This window comes from Lepisosteus platostomus, chromosome 4, assembly GCF_059453375.1.
Source record: "Lepisosteus platostomus isolate fLepPlt1 chromosome 4, fLepPlt1.hap1, whole genome shotgun sequence".
Taxonomy (NCBI): Eukaryota; Metazoa; Chordata; class Actinopteri; order Semionotiformes; family Lepisosteidae; genus Lepisosteus; species Lepisosteus platostomus.
Window position 1 is genome coordinate 9,141,950 of NC_142614.1, and position 19,664 is coordinate 9,161,613.

Consider the following 19,664-nt stretch of genomic DNA (forward strand, 5'->3'; position numbering starts at 1 on the left):
ACTGCACAGCCACACTCTCACTGCACAGAAACCCTTTTTCTGCACAGAGACACTGTCACTGCACAGGAACATTTTTATTGCACAGCAACACCACTGCAAGACAGCACTGCATGGCTATACAGTCACCTATAGGTGGAATCATTCAGAACATTCATCACATACATTAACACGTTAGCGAATAATCTTGTTTCCGGACGTACATCGTAATAGCCAGATCCCAAGGAATCTGTTTCGGCAAGGTGACTGGCTCGCTTGACCATCCACACAAAGACATGCCAGTCCGAAATTCACATCCTTTCACTCTTCACTTCTTTTCGATTCGCAGGGCCAGGGCTAGCCGCCCCCGGCCCGCCTGACAACCCTGCTGCTCCCCACTCACTTGGAAGGCGACACCACCTCGAAGCAGAAGCGCCTCTCATTGTCAGGGCAGGGCTTGACTGTGCACAGCCGCAGGTCCTCCACCACCACTGTCACGGGATCCTGTCGACAGCAAGGGCAGTGCAATGTGGGGCTACAGTCCAGCACTCTTCCAACACAACCTCCGAGCAGCCGAGGACAGAGTATACAAGCATGGTGAGATACTGAGCCCAGTTCTGTTCCCTTCCCTTTGCCAAAAATGGGAGGACAGCACCGCTCGGGAATGAGGCTGGAATACTTCCTGATCTCCGAATGCAAACTACAGGGCTCACAAGCAATGCAGTGCAGCCTGTTCATTGTTATCTGGAGTACTAACACACAAGACATGATGGATGGATGGACTTATACCCTCATTCATTTATTTCCTTTTTTTTAATTATATAATGTTAGCATGCCCAAAAGGGTTGGGCAACCAGATGACCTTGGACCCCCTAGAGGTTTTTTTTCTCCTTACTAAGGAGTTTTTGGTTCCTCTCCTCCGTTGTCTTCTGGTCTTCTGTTCTGTACTGACACAATGTATGGTCATCTGTATTGTTAAGCGCCTTGAGGCAACCTTGTTGTGAAAGGCGCTATATAAAAAATAATTGAATTGAATTGAATTATTGCTCAGCATTCAGGTTGAGCCCTGTGGTTAAGACATTGTTGCTACTAGTTTGAGCTCTGTGATCCAGTGCAACAGCAAGTGTCTCTGTGATTGGTTTGCAGCCAAACTGGAGATCCCAGCCTGGGGATCCGTGTGTTAAAGTACAAATACCTGGTGATGATAAATTGTTTAAACACATAAAAAGGCCTGTCATGCACATCCAGGTAACACTAAATGAACTTTGGCAATAACTGATTTAATTCAATCATTACAAGCTCAGAGGGAAATTTGAAATGAAGGTATGTAAAAAAGCATCCTCTTGTTGTAGTAGTGTACCATCATAATGGTTTTGCAGTACAGGAGGAAATCATGCATTCCTGGGCCTCCAGAGTCTTGAGAGCATCAGTATTAGATATCACCCTAAGTAAAGTATATCTATAGATTGTGGAAAATGTGTAGGGAATGTGTCATTCATTCATTAACTTATGCAATGTGTAATCCTTGAGATATGAATTGTGCTCAGATATTCCAAAAAATCTTCAATTTATTGAAGAAATCCACCCATCTTAACTGATCACAGACAAACTGTTCTTGTCCTTTTTTAAAACGCAGGATTTGATGGTTGAAGGGGTGCCTGTAAAACCAGCTGCAGACACCAGAGTTATCCTCACTGTAGCATTTTACATTAGCATTTCAGGTGTGGACCTAGAGCCAGCCTCACCTTCAGCTTCTTCTGGTAAACCAGCTGATTGTTCTGGATGGAAAACCAACGTCTGGGAAGGGAAGACAAATCATTCAAGGAAGCAGGAAGAGGGGAGAGGAAGTGGGTTAAATTAATATTAGATCAACTGAACCGAATGCAAAGCGCTTTATCGCCATGACAGATGAATTACAGCATTGCAAAGCAATAACATTCAGCAACATATTTACAACACTCAAATACTATTTGTTGGGAGGCTGCCTGTGTCCAATTTCTATGTCCAGACTGTGGTCAATGAGCCTGACCTCTCTGGGCAGCCAGGTCTGTGTCCGGTTTCTATGTCCACACTGTGGTCAGTGAGCCTGTCGTCTCTAGGCAGCCAGGTCTGTCTGTCCAGTTTCTATCTTCAGATTGTGCTCACTGAACCTGACCTCTCTGGGCAGCCAGGTCAGTCTGCCTGTGTCCAGTTTCTATGTCCAGACTGTGGTCAATGAGCCTGACCTCTCTGGACAGCCAGGTCAGTCTGCCTGTGTCCAGTTTCTATGTCCAGACTGTGGTCACTGAGCCTGACCTCTCTGGACAGCCAGGTCAGTCTGCCTGTGTCCAGTTTCCATGGCTGGGCTGTGGTCTCAGTAATAAACTGCGATTTTCTTTGGCTACACTGCAGCTGATCTGTCACGCCAATATAGCAGTTAGAGTGGAACTTGACGGAAAGGGGAGGAAGAAGAGGAGTGAGAAAGAGCAAGAAGCCAGAGGAGCAGTTGGGGGGGGTTGGGCTCACCGACTCCAGGTCTTGAAGGCGTTGCTGGCTCTCTTGTACAGGTAGCCCTCCATCGCGATGCCGTTGAGGCTGTCGCCCGTGAACTCCATCATGGAGTCGTCGTACGAGATGTCCTGCAGACGAGACAGCAGAGGTCTCAGGACCACGCAGGAAGCACGCTCAAGGTGCGAGCGCTCATCCATAAGTGCTGACATTCCAGCTTTCTGTTTCCCTCTGTGGTCTGACTGCTCTCTGTGTAAGCAAAGGCCTGTGGCAGAGGCCAGTTCCCCTGCTTCCTCTTCCTGTGCCAGTTACCTTGTTCTTGATGGTGGTGTGACGCTGCTCCATGTCTCTCTTTTCCCGGGCTGAGTTCAGGACCAGTTGAGTGTGCTGAGAGAGACACAGGGGTGAGGGGAGGTGAGGGATTTTCATTCATTAGGTGGTAGATGTGTTCAAGGCAACACTTTACACATACAGAGATACACCGTAGTGAAGGTACCAACTTTCCGTCTCTCTTAATCTCGGTCAAGGCTTAAAGACTCCACTCTCGTCCCTCCTTAGGAAGCTCTCTCCTGATTTCACTCAAGACCGCATTCTGATCTCTCCTCTCTCTCTGTCTCTCCCCATCACTGCTCTAACTCTGCGGGAGGGGTGCAGCACTGGGAGGAATCACAGCATTCCTCCTCTGTACACACGGATGCTCACTCCAGAGCCCATGGAGAGAACTGAGGGGATGGGCGGGGAGGTAGTTGAGCGCAGAAAAGCACAGAGGATTCCAAACCTGCATGAGTTTAACTGCAGGATTGTGGAATTTACACCCAATACAGCAATCCTGCACCCATAATGTGTTTGGCCCTTACTGTACCGTTTCTCCACTTGTAAGTATTAAGGTATCAGCAAAATAGTATTAAGCAAGACCACTGTACCTCTACTGCTGCTAATAATGCTACTGCAGCTACAATTGCACCTACTGTTGTTAGTATTACTGCAACTACCACTGTTGCCAGTACTACTGGTACTGCTGCTTCTACTGTGACAGCTGCTATCGCTATTGCTCTAATGCAGCTATTACTGTTAAGTCTGTTACTGCTGCTGTTAATAAACCACTATCGCTACACTTCACAATCATAAGAATGGCTGCAGCCACACGCATAATAAAATAATATTAATAGGTACAGGACCTAGCAGTTGCTATTTCCTGTCTGTCATTTGCTCACACAGGAAATAAAGGCAAGTTGAGCCATTTCCTGGAGATGAGAGGAAGCTCAGAGGAGCAGTAAGAGGTGTCAGGCTAGGGACAGAGAAACTGCCTCTCTGTCCAGCCCCTCGTCTCCCAGGTAACACGCCCATTCCCTGGGACAGCTTGGGACTGCAGAGCCTGTACAGCTGCATCTCTGTATCTCTCATGAAGACCAGAGAAGCAATGCAGCTCTCGACAAATGCCAGATCACAGGTGCTCTAGGAAAGTCCCTCAGGGGCACATGGTCTGGCAAGCTGGGCACGCCCATACTGACTCAAACGCACCTGGCCCTGGTGGCGCACAGATGGTTGGGTGCCATTAGATGCAGGGAATGCCAGTCACAGTGGAGCTCATGACAGAGCCTAGAATTTAACCCAGCATCTCTGCACCATCTGGGCCATGGGGATCAAGCAGCACCCCTGCCATACTGTCCCTGTACAAAACCTTAACTTGAGCAACGCTGCCAGGACCTGTTGCTCAATCACTGCTGAAATGCTTGCTGCCGCTGTGTCACAGGAGCAGAGGAGCTCAGAATTTTGCCTTGTTCAGGCAGACTGATATCTGAGAACAGGGACAGATCTGAGAGAGACCCCATGCTTGTAAAAATGTGGTAAAAACTGTTCACAGATTTTATGCCGCACAATAAACTGTCTGTCCCTCACTGCCTCTGTTTCTCTTTCACCGAGTCCTCACCTCCCTCTCGCTCTTTGTCCTGCTCGGACTCTTCCTCCCACTCGCTACAGGTCTTTCTATCCCTCCTACATTTCCTCCTTCCCTTCTGCCCTCCCTGCTCTCCCTCTCTTTCTTCCCATCTCTCCACGGGTGGCGGTGTGGCACAGCGGATAAGGATCTGCACTCTGCGGGGTTGTGGGTTCAATTCCCAGGTCTTGTTCCATTACACAAGGTTCTGTACCCAGATGGCACTTGCACAAATTAGTGCCCGTGTTTGGGTGTGAATAAAATTGGAAATTATAACTTTAGTAAGCTGCTTTGGATAGAAGCGTCACCCAACCAAAACGAGTAACGGTATTTCAGAGTAATCTCTCTCTCCATTCTCTTTCTCTTCTTCCTGCCCCACCCCTGCTGTCTCTCTCTCTCTCTCTCTGTCTCTCTCTCTCTCTCCTGTGAGCACTCACATCCTGTTTTTTGGCCACACTGCTGGACAGTGTCTTTCTGAACTGCTCAGCTCTTCGCTGAACTTCACGCACACACAGGCCTGCACGTCCACACACACACGAGACAGTACGAGTGTAGGTACCGCACACTAGAGCTGAAATCCTCCTGCATGCAAACGCGCTGCTGCAGGTATTTCTGACACAGGACCTGCACGCTCAGAAACCCTTTCTGTGCCGCGGTCGCTCACCTCCTGAGAAAGGTTCCTGCGGTAGTCCTCCAGGTCCTTGAGGGACTGGTGGCCCTGGTCGAAGAACATCGCGTGGGCGTCCATCAACGACAGCATCTGCCCCCACAAGAACACACAAGAGCACCACGACAGGTTGAAAGGTCGCCGGCGAGGCCGTTTCTCACTTGCTGGCTGGGTGGTAATAGCTCAGGCTGTAGATCTCACCAAAAGCAAAACCCCCAGCCCCCCCCCCCCCCTTCCCCCCCTGCAAGAGTGACCTGAGCTAATGCTGAACAGGCTGCGGAGTAGGTGGGCTCTTCCATTCCCTGCTGGGGTCCGCAGTAAGAGGACCCATGAAATCACAACAAAAGTGTCCTGCCTGGGAACAAATTACTTGGCAGTCATGACTTTCATACGCTTTATGGTGCTTTGTAAGATACTTTTATGACTGGTGCCATCTGAAATAATGTTACACCACTCCGGAATGCCTCCATTGATCTCACTGTTACAATAAATAACAATTCGGGCATTTATATAGCGCTTCTCTTTGCAAAGGAAATCAAAGCACTTCACACATAGAAGAGGACCCATTTCATCCCCCACAGAACCCACATCCAACAGCCCAACTACACAGCGTCTGCTCGCCCTCCCGCCAGAAACAAAACAGACCAGTTCAACTCACAGCTGACAGGATGTCGGTCTTCTTTTTGGATTCAATAACATTGATCTGGAAAACACAAATACCGTTTAGATACATACCCTGCACATTGTATACAGTCTTTCTTCTATATATTACTCATTCTTGGAAAGGCTTCGAAACGACTGAAAAAAAGTCTTGGTGTGAGCAATGGGGCAAAAGAGAGAGAGGAAGGCACTTAATGGAGAAAACAATCCCACAAGTTCCAAGTGCCAAACAGCCTTTCCCCGCTGGTGTCACCAGACCGGACGTGTGGCTCTTCTATGGGGAATGTGGGGCAGCGCAGCAGTGTTGACCTCCCTGCCACCAGGGGGCGACGCGCTCCTCACCTGCAGCACGTAGTCCAGCGCCTCGTTGCGGAAAGCCTTGCGCGCAGTCAGGAGGGAGCTGCTGGCCTCCTCCACTTCGTGCTGGCGGTTACGGGCCGCCTGGGCGTTGCGGTTCAGGGTCGCCTCCAGACTTTCGCTGCACTTGTCGAACTCTTTCTTCGTGTCCTTGAATCGTTTCACATCCCTGCCAGGGCGGGGAGAAAGAAAGGGGTTGACGCTGTTTTCCGTATGGAGTCTGACGGGATCAGCAGAGGGTTCAAACTCGGTCCTGATGAAATGGGAGTGCCCAGTTCTCATCCTGAGAACCTGCTGTACCTGCAGGGTTTCGAGCTCTAAGTCATGTTATTAAGCCCTTCAATATTCATTTTACCTCTTTTTTTAAAGAAGTAAATATTAGAGGTTTCCTTTTACCTGTTATATACATTCTATGCGTGAAAGCAGTAGGAAAAAAGAAAGGTCTTTTGACTCGGACCACCACAGGAGTGTTCTCTAGTGCAAAAGACTACAGCGCAGCTTCTGTGGTGTTAATAGATGGTGTCGTCAGGAGCTGCTGGAATTGGATCTCAGTCTTATCACGAATCTCTCTCTCCCTCTTGGCTTCTCTCTCGCACATCTCTCTCCACCTCACCCCCACGCACACAGACAAGCACACACGCGCCTGTGCAACCAAACACCTGCCTGTAGGCACACACACACACCCTCACACGGAAACACACTCTTGCACACACAGTCACAGATGCGGACACGCACATTTTAACACACGGACAACAAAAGGGCGCGCGGGCACATTTCTACGGCCGCATAGACGCACAAAACAAGTGACACCATCTTCATGCACACACAATCTTACACAAGCCAAGACATACTGTACATGCCAAGGCGCACGCTGATGTGTGCCTGCGCAGATACAGACACGGCCGCTACAGATACTCACTCCTTCACGAAACTCTGTAGCTTTAACTTCACCAGTTTCTGGATGCTCTCGATGAGTTCCTGCAGGAGAAGAGATAGCATCAGAGCCGAGCACCTGGCTAAACAGAGCCATTGATCTGAGCTACGCTTACATTTAGACTCCCAAGTCGCCTTATAAGGTCTTACAGATTCTACAGAGAAATGAATATGCCAACTAAATCTGCAGATTCTGTGTAACACGTCACCCTTAAGAAATGACGTGTTCTGCTATGGAGCATGAGGGGGGTGGGTGTGTGCAGGTAGTCAGGAAAATAATAATAATAATTGGTTACACTTATATAGCGCTTTTCTGGACATTCCACTCAAAGCGCTTTACAGGTAATGGGGACAAGCCATAGTGCGCCAGAACGCTCACCACACACCAGCTCACACCTGCTGAGCTTCAGTGGGGCTGCCAGCTGGGAGTTGCAGAGAACCAGGGGCCATGATATGGAGCTGGCCAGCTGGGCCACAGCCTCACCGCCTTTTAGCACATTCAATATTTCACTAGGGTCAACAACTTCCAAGAATTGGATGCTTTGGGAATATCTGGAATACTTGGCGAGACAGGTTTGGCTTCACCTGCTTGGCTAACGGGTAGCCCCCTGGCCACAGGACAAAGAGGCACGAACCCCATTCAGACTGAGTGAACCGAGGGGCAGCTGCCAGGCGGAGATGGGGGAGATGAGGGATGCTGGAGACGGATGCAAAGGGGGGCATTTGTCTTTGTTTTATATAATAGCTACTTTCATAATGATGGTGACTAGGTACAGCTGAGCCTCATTGACATTTTGTTCTTATCCCTCCTAAACTTCGGTCAGTAACTTCCATTTAATACCAAGAAAATATACAACTGTCCCTCCAGTTTAAATCACAAAGCTTGCTAACTAGTGAACTCCATTGGTGCTTTTGACCTTTTGATCAAAAGGTACATAGTACATTGGCTTTGCCACGCTGCCTGGTACACTTGATCACAGCGTTACTTTTGGACCTGCACCACCAGGATTTTATCCTAGTGATCCTGATGATGGTCTCTTGCTCACACAGTTGAAAATGTTACTGGGCATGAGAAGAGATGCTGGGAACAAGCCCGCAGTGGAGGTCACTATAACACCAGTCATGTGGGTGATGAACGAGGTGCCCAAAGCGAAGAAGTGTATTTGCAGAGGCGCATGAGTTTCCGATGCAAAACACCTGTGGACACACCAACAGCAGAGAGCACCCTGTTGTGTGCAGAATTACCTGCGCTCTACAATCACACGGATGCGACAGATTGACTTGTAGTCTGCCTGCTGTTAGTGCCTAACCCAGACAGACATTACTGAATCTGCATGGCTTTTGAATCAGAGAAATGACTGCAGAAGGACATTCTTTGGAAAAACTGACACTGATGGAAACAACAGCACCATGAGATCACAAGGAAGATCGTGCCAAATGCTGGTGAGTGTCAGTACTTCCTTTTTCAATTGCTGTACTTTTTCTGTGCTACTGCAGATAGTGTGGTTGTATTTCATGTCATTGTTTCAGAATTTTTGTTGTGCTTTATGTTTTATTTTATTATCCTAGTAACTAAGAAATACATAGCTAGCATATTAATCCTGATCAGTTCTGCTACAGTATGTACTGTATTCATAGCTTTGTGCCACATGCTGATAATGTAAAGCAGAAAATGCTTTGGTAGGCAGGTAAGGGCTGGCAGGGAGGTTGGGACCCTAAATTAAAAGGCACACTGTGGTCCATGATTACACCTCACATGTAGGAACCTTTACCACAGCCCTGAAAGCCCTGGTTCTTGCACACCACGTTGCCTAATACTCAATACACTTGCTTTGCCATGTTGCCTGGTACACAATACACTGGATTGCCAAGCTGCCTGGTACACAATACACTGGCTTTACAATGCAATCTGCTACACAATAATCAGGCTTTGCCATGTTGCCTGGTACACAATACACTGGATCGCCAAGCTGCCTGGTACACAATACACTGGCTTTGAAATGCAACCTGGTACACAATAATCAGGCTTTGCCATGTTGCCTGGTACACAATACACAGGCTTTGCCATGCTTGTCCTCGTGTCATGCTTTACCACTTTCTCTGAAGCTTTAACAGACTGCTCTCTGCTGTTACAGCAGGACACCACAGTGGGTTTTGTACATCACTGAGACACTCAGTGCCTCCTGGTGCTGTGGTCGGGTCTGTCTGCCTTTTTCCAAGACAGCCAGCCTGCCCGAGCTCACACATGTGACACCGAGCCATTCCCTGGCATCTCCAGTGCAAGTGGTGCTGGAATCTGTCAGAAACTATCAAAAGCAGCACAAGTACTAGTACTATGAGAAGCAGAAGCAGAACTAATATCACTGGGACTCAAAGCAGTATTAGCAGCAGTAACAATATCGGTAATATTACCAGTAGCATTAGTACCAGCAGTAATACTTACAGTAACACTAGCAGAAGCAGCAGAAATAGTAGTAACTGTATTATTTGTACCAGCAGCAATAACAGTAGCAGTACCAGTAGCATTAGTAACAGCGGTAATAACAATAGCAGTACCAGTAGTATTAAGTTTGAAGAAGGCTCCATGGCCGAAACGATGTGTTCTCTTTCTTCTTTTTTTCAGCATGGAATAAACCCATAACTTGTTCCAGTAGTATTAATACCAGTAGTTGTAACAGTAGCAGTACCAACAGTATTAGTACCAGCAGTAATAACAGTAGCAGTACCAGTAATATTAGTACCAGCAGTAATAACAGTAGCAGGACCAGTAATATTAGTACCAGCAGTAATAACAGTAGCATTACCAGTAGTATTAGTACAATCAGTAAAAACAGTAGCAGTATGAGCAACAATAACTGTAGCACTAGCAGTAGTAGTAGTACCAGCGGCAATAACAGTAGCAGTACCAGTAGTATTAGTATGAGCAACAATAACAGTAGCAGTACCAGCAGCATTAGTACCAGCAACAGAACAGCAGCAGTACCAGCAGTATTAACAGTAGCAGTACCTGTAGTATTAGTACCAGCAGTATTAAAAGTAGCAGTACCAGTAATATTAGCACCAGCAGTATTAACAGTAGCAGTACCAGTAGTATTAGTACCAGCAGTAATAACAGCAACAGTACCAGTAGTATTATTACCAGCAGTAATAACAACAGCAGTACCAGTAGTATTATTACCAGCAGTAATAACAGTAGCAGTACCAGTAGTATTAGTACCAGCAGTATTAACAGTAGCAGTACCAGTAGTATTAGCACCAGCAGTAATAACAGTAGCAGTACCAGTAGTATTAGTACCAGCAGTAATAACAGTAGCAGTACCAGTAGTATTAGCACCAGCAGTAATAACAATAGCAGTACCAGTAGTATTATTACCAGCAGTAATAACAGTAGCAGTACCAGTAATATTAGTACCAGCAGTAATAACAGTAGCAGTACCAGTAGTATTAGTACCAGCAGTAATAACAGTAGCAGTACCAGTAGTATTAGCACCAGCAGTAATAACAATAGCAGTACCAGTAGTATTATTACCAGCAGTAATAACAGTAGCAGTACCAGTACTACTAGTATAAGCAGTAATAGAAGCAGTAGTTGTCATAGTAGTAGAAGTAGCAAAACGTAGTAACTGTAAAATCAGTGGTGGTATTAATAACAACAGCAGCAGTTGTTGTTAATAAGATAATGAATTAAATGTTTCATCCAGGTTCATATTTCTAACTCATTTAAAATTGTGTCTAAGAACAATACTGTTCTAAAGCAACTCCAGACATGAAGATACAGACAGTTTAGCCACAATATCAGCACCCCTGTGCCCACAGAGTGGCTGAAGACCTATAAATCTGCAGCACTACTGTAGCTGCTCTTCCTGTAAGTGAGGCAGCAAGGCCCAAATAATCTCGAAATCTAAAGACAGTGACGCAGAATCAAACATGCACACTTATACACACTGTCACATCCTCACACACACGATACACACTCACTTTCAGAAAGGACTTCCTTCCTATAGCTCTCACTCTATTTCTGTTTATTGCTCTATAACGTGAAGGCAGTCTCCAAAAAACAATCTGGCACCAATTAGAAGACACCAATTAGCTTCTAAAAAAAGGTTGTCTGCAAGCACCAGTTTCTCAGGAGTCCCCGTCTTGAAGACGACGTTCTCTCAAATCTAGGCCTGACAAATGTAGTCGTGCCTGCGCACTATCACGCACTCGCACTCCCACACATGCACAAGCACTCACCGTCACACAAACGCTGTCGCACACAGTCACGCGCTGCAAAGTAAAGTGGGCGCCGGTGACAGGGAGCTCCCTCTCTGCTGTCCACTGCAGGCCTGGACCAGCCACACGCTGACCCCTTGACCAGCTGGAAGGGCGCAGGCGCTCTGCCCCGCTGCCTGCAGCCGAGACGGCGTCTGACCAGCCCCGACTTCACCGGCCATGTTAACCGGTTGAAGTCCGCAGCAACCTGGGGCGGCAGGGTGGCACAGCAATTTAGTGCTGCTGCCTCCCAGCTCCAGGGGTCCCAGGTTCAAATCCAGCTTGGGGAGCCTGTTTCTATGGGCATAATATTTGTGTGTGGGGGGGGGGGGTTTGCCAGATGTTTCTGCTTTCCTAACCTTTTCCCAAAATGATGCAGGCTCAGGTTAACTGGCTGTGGTTCTGAACGACTCCCTCTCTTTGGGTGCTTCAAGAGGTCTCCCACATTGGCGCATGTGTTCTGCCAATGGGTCTACAGAGAAAAGGACCATATGGGCATGACAGGCCAAACGGCCTCCTCCTCTCATCTGTAGCCTCTGAAGCTCTGAAACACCGACATTTAAATGACATCTCTAGAAAGCGTGGGCTTAGGGCTGAGCTGTCCAGATGACATCGGACTGTCTCCAGGACCAGGGTAGGCGTACTGGGGCGGAAAAATGACTGCAGGACTTGGAAGAAGCAATTTTGTAGGCTCTGTAAATTTATCATGCAGGAATTTACTTTAAAACTGTTTTGTTTTTTTTAGCACCACAGCACATATCATTGATGGGGGAAGTTTCGGCTAAGCTGTGGAGGTGGTGACTTGTAGGGAAACGTAGACGGTTTACAAGCGGTGCTGTCGTTTGCTCGGTGTTAAAAGGCTGAAAATGTGTGTAAAAATGAGCACAGTGGCTGGAGCTGCTGTCACCTCAGTTCCTGTCTGTAGACGTTTGTAGGTTTCTAATTGCAGTGTGGGGATTTTCGCTCTTGAGGAAAGACCGGGGTGGACAGTAAGAGGAGTAAATTTAGCACGCTCCGATCTGTCTTGGACCTGAGAGTCTGACGCCGCCCGAGTGGGAGAAGCCACGCCTCAGACCGCTGGCCTGCCCCTGCCGAAATTAGACCTGGATCGGCTCGGCTGTAACGGGAGGCGGCCCGTTCCTCGCGAGCTGCTGCGTTGGAAAAGGGGGGCGCTGGGCCCGGTCAAGGAGCGGGAGCGAACTCACCCCGTGGGCGTCGATCATCAGGGACAGCTTGGCGGAGAACTTCTCCAGGCAGTCCTGCGGGACGGAGAGGGAGCTCGTTAGCACTTGGTACTTGGCCTCAGCGCGCCCCGGCCCCCGGAGTGTGGGACCGCGCGCATTCCAGAAGCCGGGCAATTTTATTTTCCCCTTTTTAAAAAAAAAAGAGCTTTCAGGGAAGTGTTTTTCCTCACTCTATGCCCGCCCCAGGGCGGGATCACCAGCTGTGACAGCTGTCCGGCTGGAGGGGGCAAGGGGGGGGGGGAGGGAAGTGCGAGTGGGGTCCCCAATCGTGCCCAGTCCGACTGGGGCTCTCAGGGCTGGTCGCGCTGGGAGGTCCACGACACCTCGTGGGACTTTGGAGCAACACCGCACCTTGACCGTGCCCGCCACCCTGCAGGCACCCAGCCGTCGCAGGAGGGAGCAGAAGGGGCCCTTGCCCGCTGGCACCCACCTTTCCTCGGTGGCACCCTACCTCCAGAGAGGGTATCCCGATAGGCGGGTAACACCATGGGAACCAAAGGGAACTGCACTCCCTAGTTTTCAGAGCGGTTATTACATCTCAAGTCACAAAAGAAATTCACTGACATTCTGGAAATAAATTGCAGCTTTCGAATTCAACGCAAAATTGTGAGCTTTGCGAAAGTACTGTAAGTCGCAATGCTGCTGCAAACTCGCATTCGCGTTCCCAAGAATTGTGACGTGAAACGGCCCTTCCTGCTCACTAGTCACTGTGACGACTAATGTAAGGCGATGTACAGTACATGCAACTAAATACAGGGGTGGTGCTACAGACATTTCCCCGGGGAAAATGTTCCAACGTGATCTGCATGCAGAGTTAACAAGTCAGTAGTATTTGTCTGAAAAACTGTCTTGAAATCGAGAGCAATATTTCTATTGGGTTAAAAAGAGGCGGGTTCACAAGCCTGCTTGTTTACAATATAACCGGGCCGCTTCACAGAGGTTGTGTCGCTTTGTTCTGAATCGCAGACTCCCGACGCACGTGTCGGGACAAGGGGGTGGGATGCATTAGCAATCCCACGTCTAGATAATGCCGCCGTGAGACTGTTAATGACCAGCTGGCATCGGCTACGTCAATCAAATCACTCTGCTGTAGCAGCTGCCTGCGCCACATTCCCCCCGAGGAACACGTTGCACGCTCTGGCATCCGACCGCCCCTGCTGTCCAGAGAGACGCCAGCGCCACGCGCAGGCCAGGGACGCCTCCACTCACCCTCATCCCGCTGTCGCCGCAGGAGTACTGCCCGAGCTCCCGGATGCCCGTCACGAACTGCCGGCTGTTGCTGCAGTACGTCTTGCCCGCCTCGAGCATGCTGTGGCACTGCTTCACCAGCTGGGGGGGAGCACAGGGAGAGGAGAGGCCAGAGCGGCGGTCATTTAGGGGCTCAGGCACAGGCGGACCATCTGCGCGGCCCACTCACTGGGGAGGCGAGAGAAACGGCAGGCCTTTATGGTCACCCGGGAAGCGAGCAGGGGGGGAGGGTCTGGTATCGCTTTGTTTCAGCTGTGCGTTCTGAGGCACGTGTTAAACTGGGCGCTGACCCAGTCCGCTGGACGGGCTTCTACAAGGAGCCAGGGACAGACGTGAAAACGGAGGTCAGGGGCGTTCGAGGACAGAGAAAAGGGGGAAAAAAAACAGCACACGAATGACACCGAGGGATGCGTCGTCATGAACCGCTGAGCTGCTGGCTAGCAAACAAGCAAGATGGGCAGGTTAGCCGTCCGGCCTCTGACCTCTCTGATGCAAATCACAGGGGGAAAGACTGGCAAAGCCCAGCCGACGCACAACGCAAGGATGGTGAGACCAGGAGAAGAACAGGTGCAGCTTCTCAATGTAAAACGTAAAGGGTTCCCCCAGACACGGCTGCTTTGTGACAAAACAAAATAGGATACTGTACAGATTTACTGTAGGATGTCAGTTAAGGCTAAGTTCTGCTTTTTATGTGCTTAAAAGCTTCGGTGTGTGCCAACATGTGAGGTGAGCCTTTGAAGCCTCCCTACTTCCTTAATTCAAGTTCCCCCCTCTCTGACACAGACAAATCTCTTTTTAGGAGAGTGTCACCTTAATGTGTCGGATTTATTCATGAACAACCGTTTAATAAAACCAGAGGAGGATGACGAAAAAGAGGCACAAGTCATCAGACCCTTTATTTCATTCATTAAATCAGCAGCAAAGCTTGTAAAAATTGCAGGGTGCCGAGATTACGGTCACAGGCTTCAGTCTTTCACAGCGATGCAGAATAACATCTGCGGAATGAACTGTGCAGATCTGCTCGGCTACTTAGATTTCGGTGGTGAAATCTAAGAGACGTGTGAAAAAAAAAACACCGCATAAAAGACAAGGAGCACTGAGCAGGGCAGGGAACGGTGCTCACAGACCGATCGCTCTCACCTTGTCAAGCTTGGTCTCCAGTTCGCTGACATCGCTCTCCACACCTTCGATCGCAGCCCTGACAGCAAGAAAAAAAAGTGTTAATGCACGAGGATTAGTGTTGCGTGTCAGTTACTTAAACCAAGTTGAACTGCCAAGACACGCAAATCGGGGGAAAAAAATTTGTCGTTTAAAGGTTCACGATTTTGTTCATTAACCAAAACTAGTTCCAATTCAAAATCGAACAGCAGGTCCGACTGTATCAGCCGCAACTGTAACAGTAACCGTAAATGAGGAAGAGGGAATGAAAACAGGAATGAAGGATGTGGGATGCTATATGGAAGCTATTCAATGTAATAAAATATCTCAGAAGGGTCGATGCACAATTTTGCATCTTGCCAGCTATTTGTTACAGAGCATACTTCACGCTATTCTCCAAACACCCTGAGATAACCCACAGCCACACAGCTACAGTATATATGGGGATTCAAGATGGCAGCCATCAATGCACGATCTCTAGGGTTCATAAACCTTGAGTGCTATTGGATGTTTTTACATACAGAATTGTAATGAAGGGAGAAAATCAGACTACTGTGCAATGGAAATCTGATTATCAGCATTGCAAAACCTGGAATGGATCAGACTGATGTGCAATGGGAGTTTGACTGACAGCACTGTAAAACCTGGAGAGGATTAGACTGCTCTGTAAAGGACGTTTTACTGAAAGGACAGTAAACAAGGGTGTTAGGCTTATGTGCATTTTGAGTTTGACAGCATTATAAACCGTGGAGAAGATCAGACTGCTTTACAATGGGAGTTTAACAGTGGGGTAAACCCTGGAGTGAATACGACTGCTGTACAAAGTCTGACTGACTGCATTGTTAACCCTGGAGTAGACTGAATGCTGTGCAATTGGAATCGGATAATCAGCACTGTAAACCCTGGAACAAATCAGAATGTTGTGCAATTGGGAGTTTTACTGAAAGCATTGTAAAATCTGGAGAGGATCAGACTGCTGTGCAATGGGAGTTTAACTGCACCGTGAACCCTGGAGTGGATCAGACTGCTGATTGATCAGATTTCCATTGCTGTACAATCAATGTGCCAGCAGAATAGGATGGTCAAGCTCATTTCCTGGAGAGGCAGAATGTCTTCCTGTTTCCTTTTCAACTCAAGCTCTCACTTAACTCCTCTGATTTTATTAGTGGGTTACAGTTTGGTTAAGGTCCTGTAAACCTTATGGTTTGATGTACTTGTTTCTAGAACTCTGAAGCCATAATCTCATCACTTCTGAGCAGAACAGTTCAATCTTTCCTCTTAATTCAGTATTTTGACACTTTATTTGTAAATACTATATTTCAAAGCTACTTAGCATCCATATAAACACTGAAGTGTGTTTTTACCAACTGAAGGACACTGTGGTTCGCTATATCAGGTGGAGTAACCAGCGGCCATGTGTAAGGGCTTGTCAGGAGGAAACCGTGAAGAACAGATGAACGTGAACAAAGCCTCTGTGACTTTGCAGCATCAGTTCTGCGTCTATTTTTAGCCAGATATGTCAAGAACGAACAGATTTTAAAAAGCTGTACAGCACATATTTTGACACTTCATCTTTACATCATTATGACTGTGCACGGGCTTTGATTAGAATTTACATCTGAGGAATAAAAAGCTTTTCCCCCCCCCTGAGATTCCTCCAATATAGCATCATCCTTCCCCACACCACTCTGTGCTCGAGTCTGGTTTGTAATTGATCTTTCTCTGCTCTGCTGCGCTCAGCCCTGCCTTTACTGGGCTGTACCGGGGCTGGGCTTTGACAGCTGGCCATTGGAGGAGGGCCCTCGATGTGCTTGCAGTCAGATCAGGGAAAAGGGCCTGTGTCACGGAGAGGCTGGTCAGTTGGACTGGTGACAGAGGTCCTGTACCTGCTGCACCTCCCACACAGCAGAGTAGCTCAGGAGGTTCCAGCCAGCAGGTAGCACCCATCCCATTCCTGTTCATTGCATGTGCTGGAGGTACAACCCTCCCCCTTTTCCATGGTCTGATTCTAAACAGATCGGGTCCCACACGCTCCGATCCAGATGAAATCAAGCCCAGCTCGAGGTTCCGGGCGCTGGCTGCAGCTCCAATGGCGGAACTGAGTGCCTCGGCCTCAGCCCCGCCCGTCAAGTCGCTCAGAACCTCTCTGCACCTCGCAGATCACATCACACACACACACACCCACGCTCGCACACACGCATGCACGCTCACGCACACACATGCACACTCGTGCGCACCCAAGCTCGCACACACGCACGCAGGCTAGGGTGCGCACCCACGCATGCACGTTCGAGTGCACACACGCACGCAGGCTAGGGCTCGCACACACGCATGCACGCTCGCACGCACCCACGCTCGCACACACGCTCGCACGGCTGGGCCTTCTGCAGCACGGTCGGAGCTGCTTCCTGCCGGGCCTCGGTGACGCTGCTCGTTCCGGAGAGCGAGGCCCACGCACGTCCGTGCACGGCGGAAGACATGAAGGTTCCCGAAATAACAGAGGACGGGAAGGGGGAAAAAAACTAATTTGAAGAAACTTTTTGGTTTGAGACAGCTGGCGTGGGGGGGGGGGGGGGGCAGACAATGACAAGGGAAGGGTAATTACCTGACTACCTCCCATTGTTCTGAATATTTCTACTTCTCTGCGGGGTTTTTCAGAAGGAGCCTGGTGTGGGGTGTGTGGTGTAAGGGTTATTTAATCTGTTCCCTATTTTTGTCATGGCCTCGGTGTGCTTCTGCTCAAGCATGACACCTCACTCTCGACCTGTTCGTTGACAGACCGTCTCTTACTCACTGCAGCCATCACACCCCCACCTCCAACACACACACAACTTCCTGTCTCCTTTTTATCATTTGCTGCATCTAAAACTGTTGACTTCCTGTTCACTCATCACTCCCCCCTCCCAGGGTTGCATGGCAACCGGAGGCTGTATCTGCTGCAGCGGTTCGAACTGTCCTGAATATTTCCTCTAGGCCTGCCTGTCTCCTGTTGGGGGGCTTCTTTTTTTCCCCTCTCATGTCCAAGGATTAAATCCAACCCAGGGTCTGAAAGCGTGAGGTGACAATAAAATCACAAATAAAGCACATTTTTTCCAACAAGACAAGGCCAGACTAAAGATAACAGGACAGCTTTGAATAAGACAGACACAGTCAATTGGTGAATGTCTGAATCAGAGCACATCCTATTGAACTTGACCACAGCTCACATCGCTCCCCTGTTCTTCCATTAAGAAAGCACTTTGTCTCTCATGTCTGCTGAAAACGTGGTCTAGGAACTAGTCGAGACCGAGACAAATCGCTGCAGAGCGACCTGGTCTCGAAACCCCCAGAACAGTAAACGAAAAACCGGGCTTCGCCGCTGCGAGGGCCAAACTTTCTGATGCGAAAAACCTCCAGAATGTTTTTATGACTGAATCAGAGGACCCTAACCCCTCCTTCCAGCCTAACCGCTCCCCTGTCCACCAAAAACAAACATAAACTTTTTATTTTTTACTAGAGTAGCTTGCTAGTCCAGCCAGTAACTGAACACAGTAAGAAACAAACGTCTGGAAAGCTGTCACAAACGCTGCATGTCGGCACAGTCTTCCCCTGAACCGAACACAGACACCCCAAAACCACGATTCATCACCTGTTGCCTTTCCCGAGCAACACCTGCCTTTCCGCCTTAGAAACACGTATCAGTACATCCAGCGTGTGGTGTCGGCCAGCCCAGGAGTCTCCTGCCACTGGAAGAGCCCGAAATGGATCGGCAGGAAGATGGCGGCCTTTCACTCTGCGTGACGACGTGGATGAGCCAGATCATCAGCAGCCCGGCCGGGTCACGTTCCGACTACACGTGGACTTGCCACCAGTCTACCTGACTGGCCGCTGCACCAAACCCATCTTCACCAAGACCTTGCTGTGCCCCCCATGACCACACCTGTGCCAATTACACGCCAGTCATGGCCACCAAGACCTCAGGTCACCTCTTAGCAATTTTGAACGTGTAGAGAACAGACCAGCATTGCCTCCTCTCCTGTGTTTTGTTTTTTTTTCCGGAAGAGAAAATCGGAAAAATTGAGATTCCATTACGGAAAGGACACCAGAACGGCTAGAAATGAGAGGAGGCGTTTGGGCTAATCTCGCTTGCAGCCAACTGATGCCTGAATGAGACCCTATATTTCCGCAAAGGAGCCAGAGAAATTCCTCAGAACGGCTGGACAGTTTGTTCCAAGTACCCAGTAGTCTGGAACCCATCCAGCAGCAACAGAAGTGCCTTCGGTTTCCAGTCACAAATACCCTTACTCTTGATTTCCATGGGTTCACCCCCCCACGACAGGCTCCTGCAATCAGAAGGTAAATATATATTCTGCTTCTAAAGCAGGTAACAGTCAAATACCAGATCTTCCAGTGCATTCCAGTATAGGATTTATGTCCAGCCAGCTCTTTGATTGTTCAGTTGGTATAATAATTCATTCAGTTCAATCAGGGAAAGCCTGTGTATACGCCACTTCTCTCAGCAGTGTGTCAAAGGCAAATGGCTCTAATAGGTGAGTGTGTTGGAGCAATCAAAGAGCTGGCTGGACATAAATCCTATACTGGAATGCACTGGAAGATCTGGTATTTGACTGTTACCTGCTTTAGAAGCAGAATATATATTCAACTTTTGATTGCAGGAGCCCGTCGTGGGGGGGTCAACCCGTGGAAACTTTCTCGTTTTCAGAGCAGAGTAAAGTAGCAAGTCTCCGCCACACTGCATCTTCCT

At 48.7% G+C, this 19,664-nt stretch overlaps 1 protein-coding gene across 2 annotated transcripts in view; it reads right to left on the reverse strand.

Moving 5' to 3' along the window:
* Positions 1-19,664, reverse strand: part of acap1 (ArfGAP with coiled-coil, ankyrin repeat and PH domains 1) — a 36,975-nt gene that overhangs the window by 15,158 nt on the left and 2,153 nt on the right. For both annotated transcript variants that reach the window (XM_088628212.1, XM_088628210.1), the window contains exons 2-12: positions 14,903-14,960; positions 13,724-13,843; positions 12,476-12,529; positions 7,003-7,061; positions 6,069-6,252; positions 5,725-5,769; positions 5,064-5,159; positions 2,776-2,850; positions 2,482-2,594; positions 1,722-1,773; positions 380-480 (exon numbers count right to left, since the gene is read on the reverse strand). In XM_088628212.1, the coding sequence (XP_088484338.1) occupies positions 380-480; positions 1,722-1,773; positions 2,482-2,594; positions 2,776-2,850; positions 5,064-5,159; positions 5,725-5,769; positions 6,069-6,252; positions 7,003-7,061; positions 12,476-12,529; positions 13,724-13,843; positions 14,903-14,960 (957 nt within the window). The remainder of the gene's footprint in view (positions 1-379; positions 481-1,721; positions 1,774-2,481; positions 2,595-2,775; positions 2,851-5,063; positions 5,160-5,724; positions 5,770-6,068; positions 6,253-7,002; positions 7,062-12,475; positions 12,530-13,723; positions 13,844-14,902; positions 14,961-19,664) is intronic.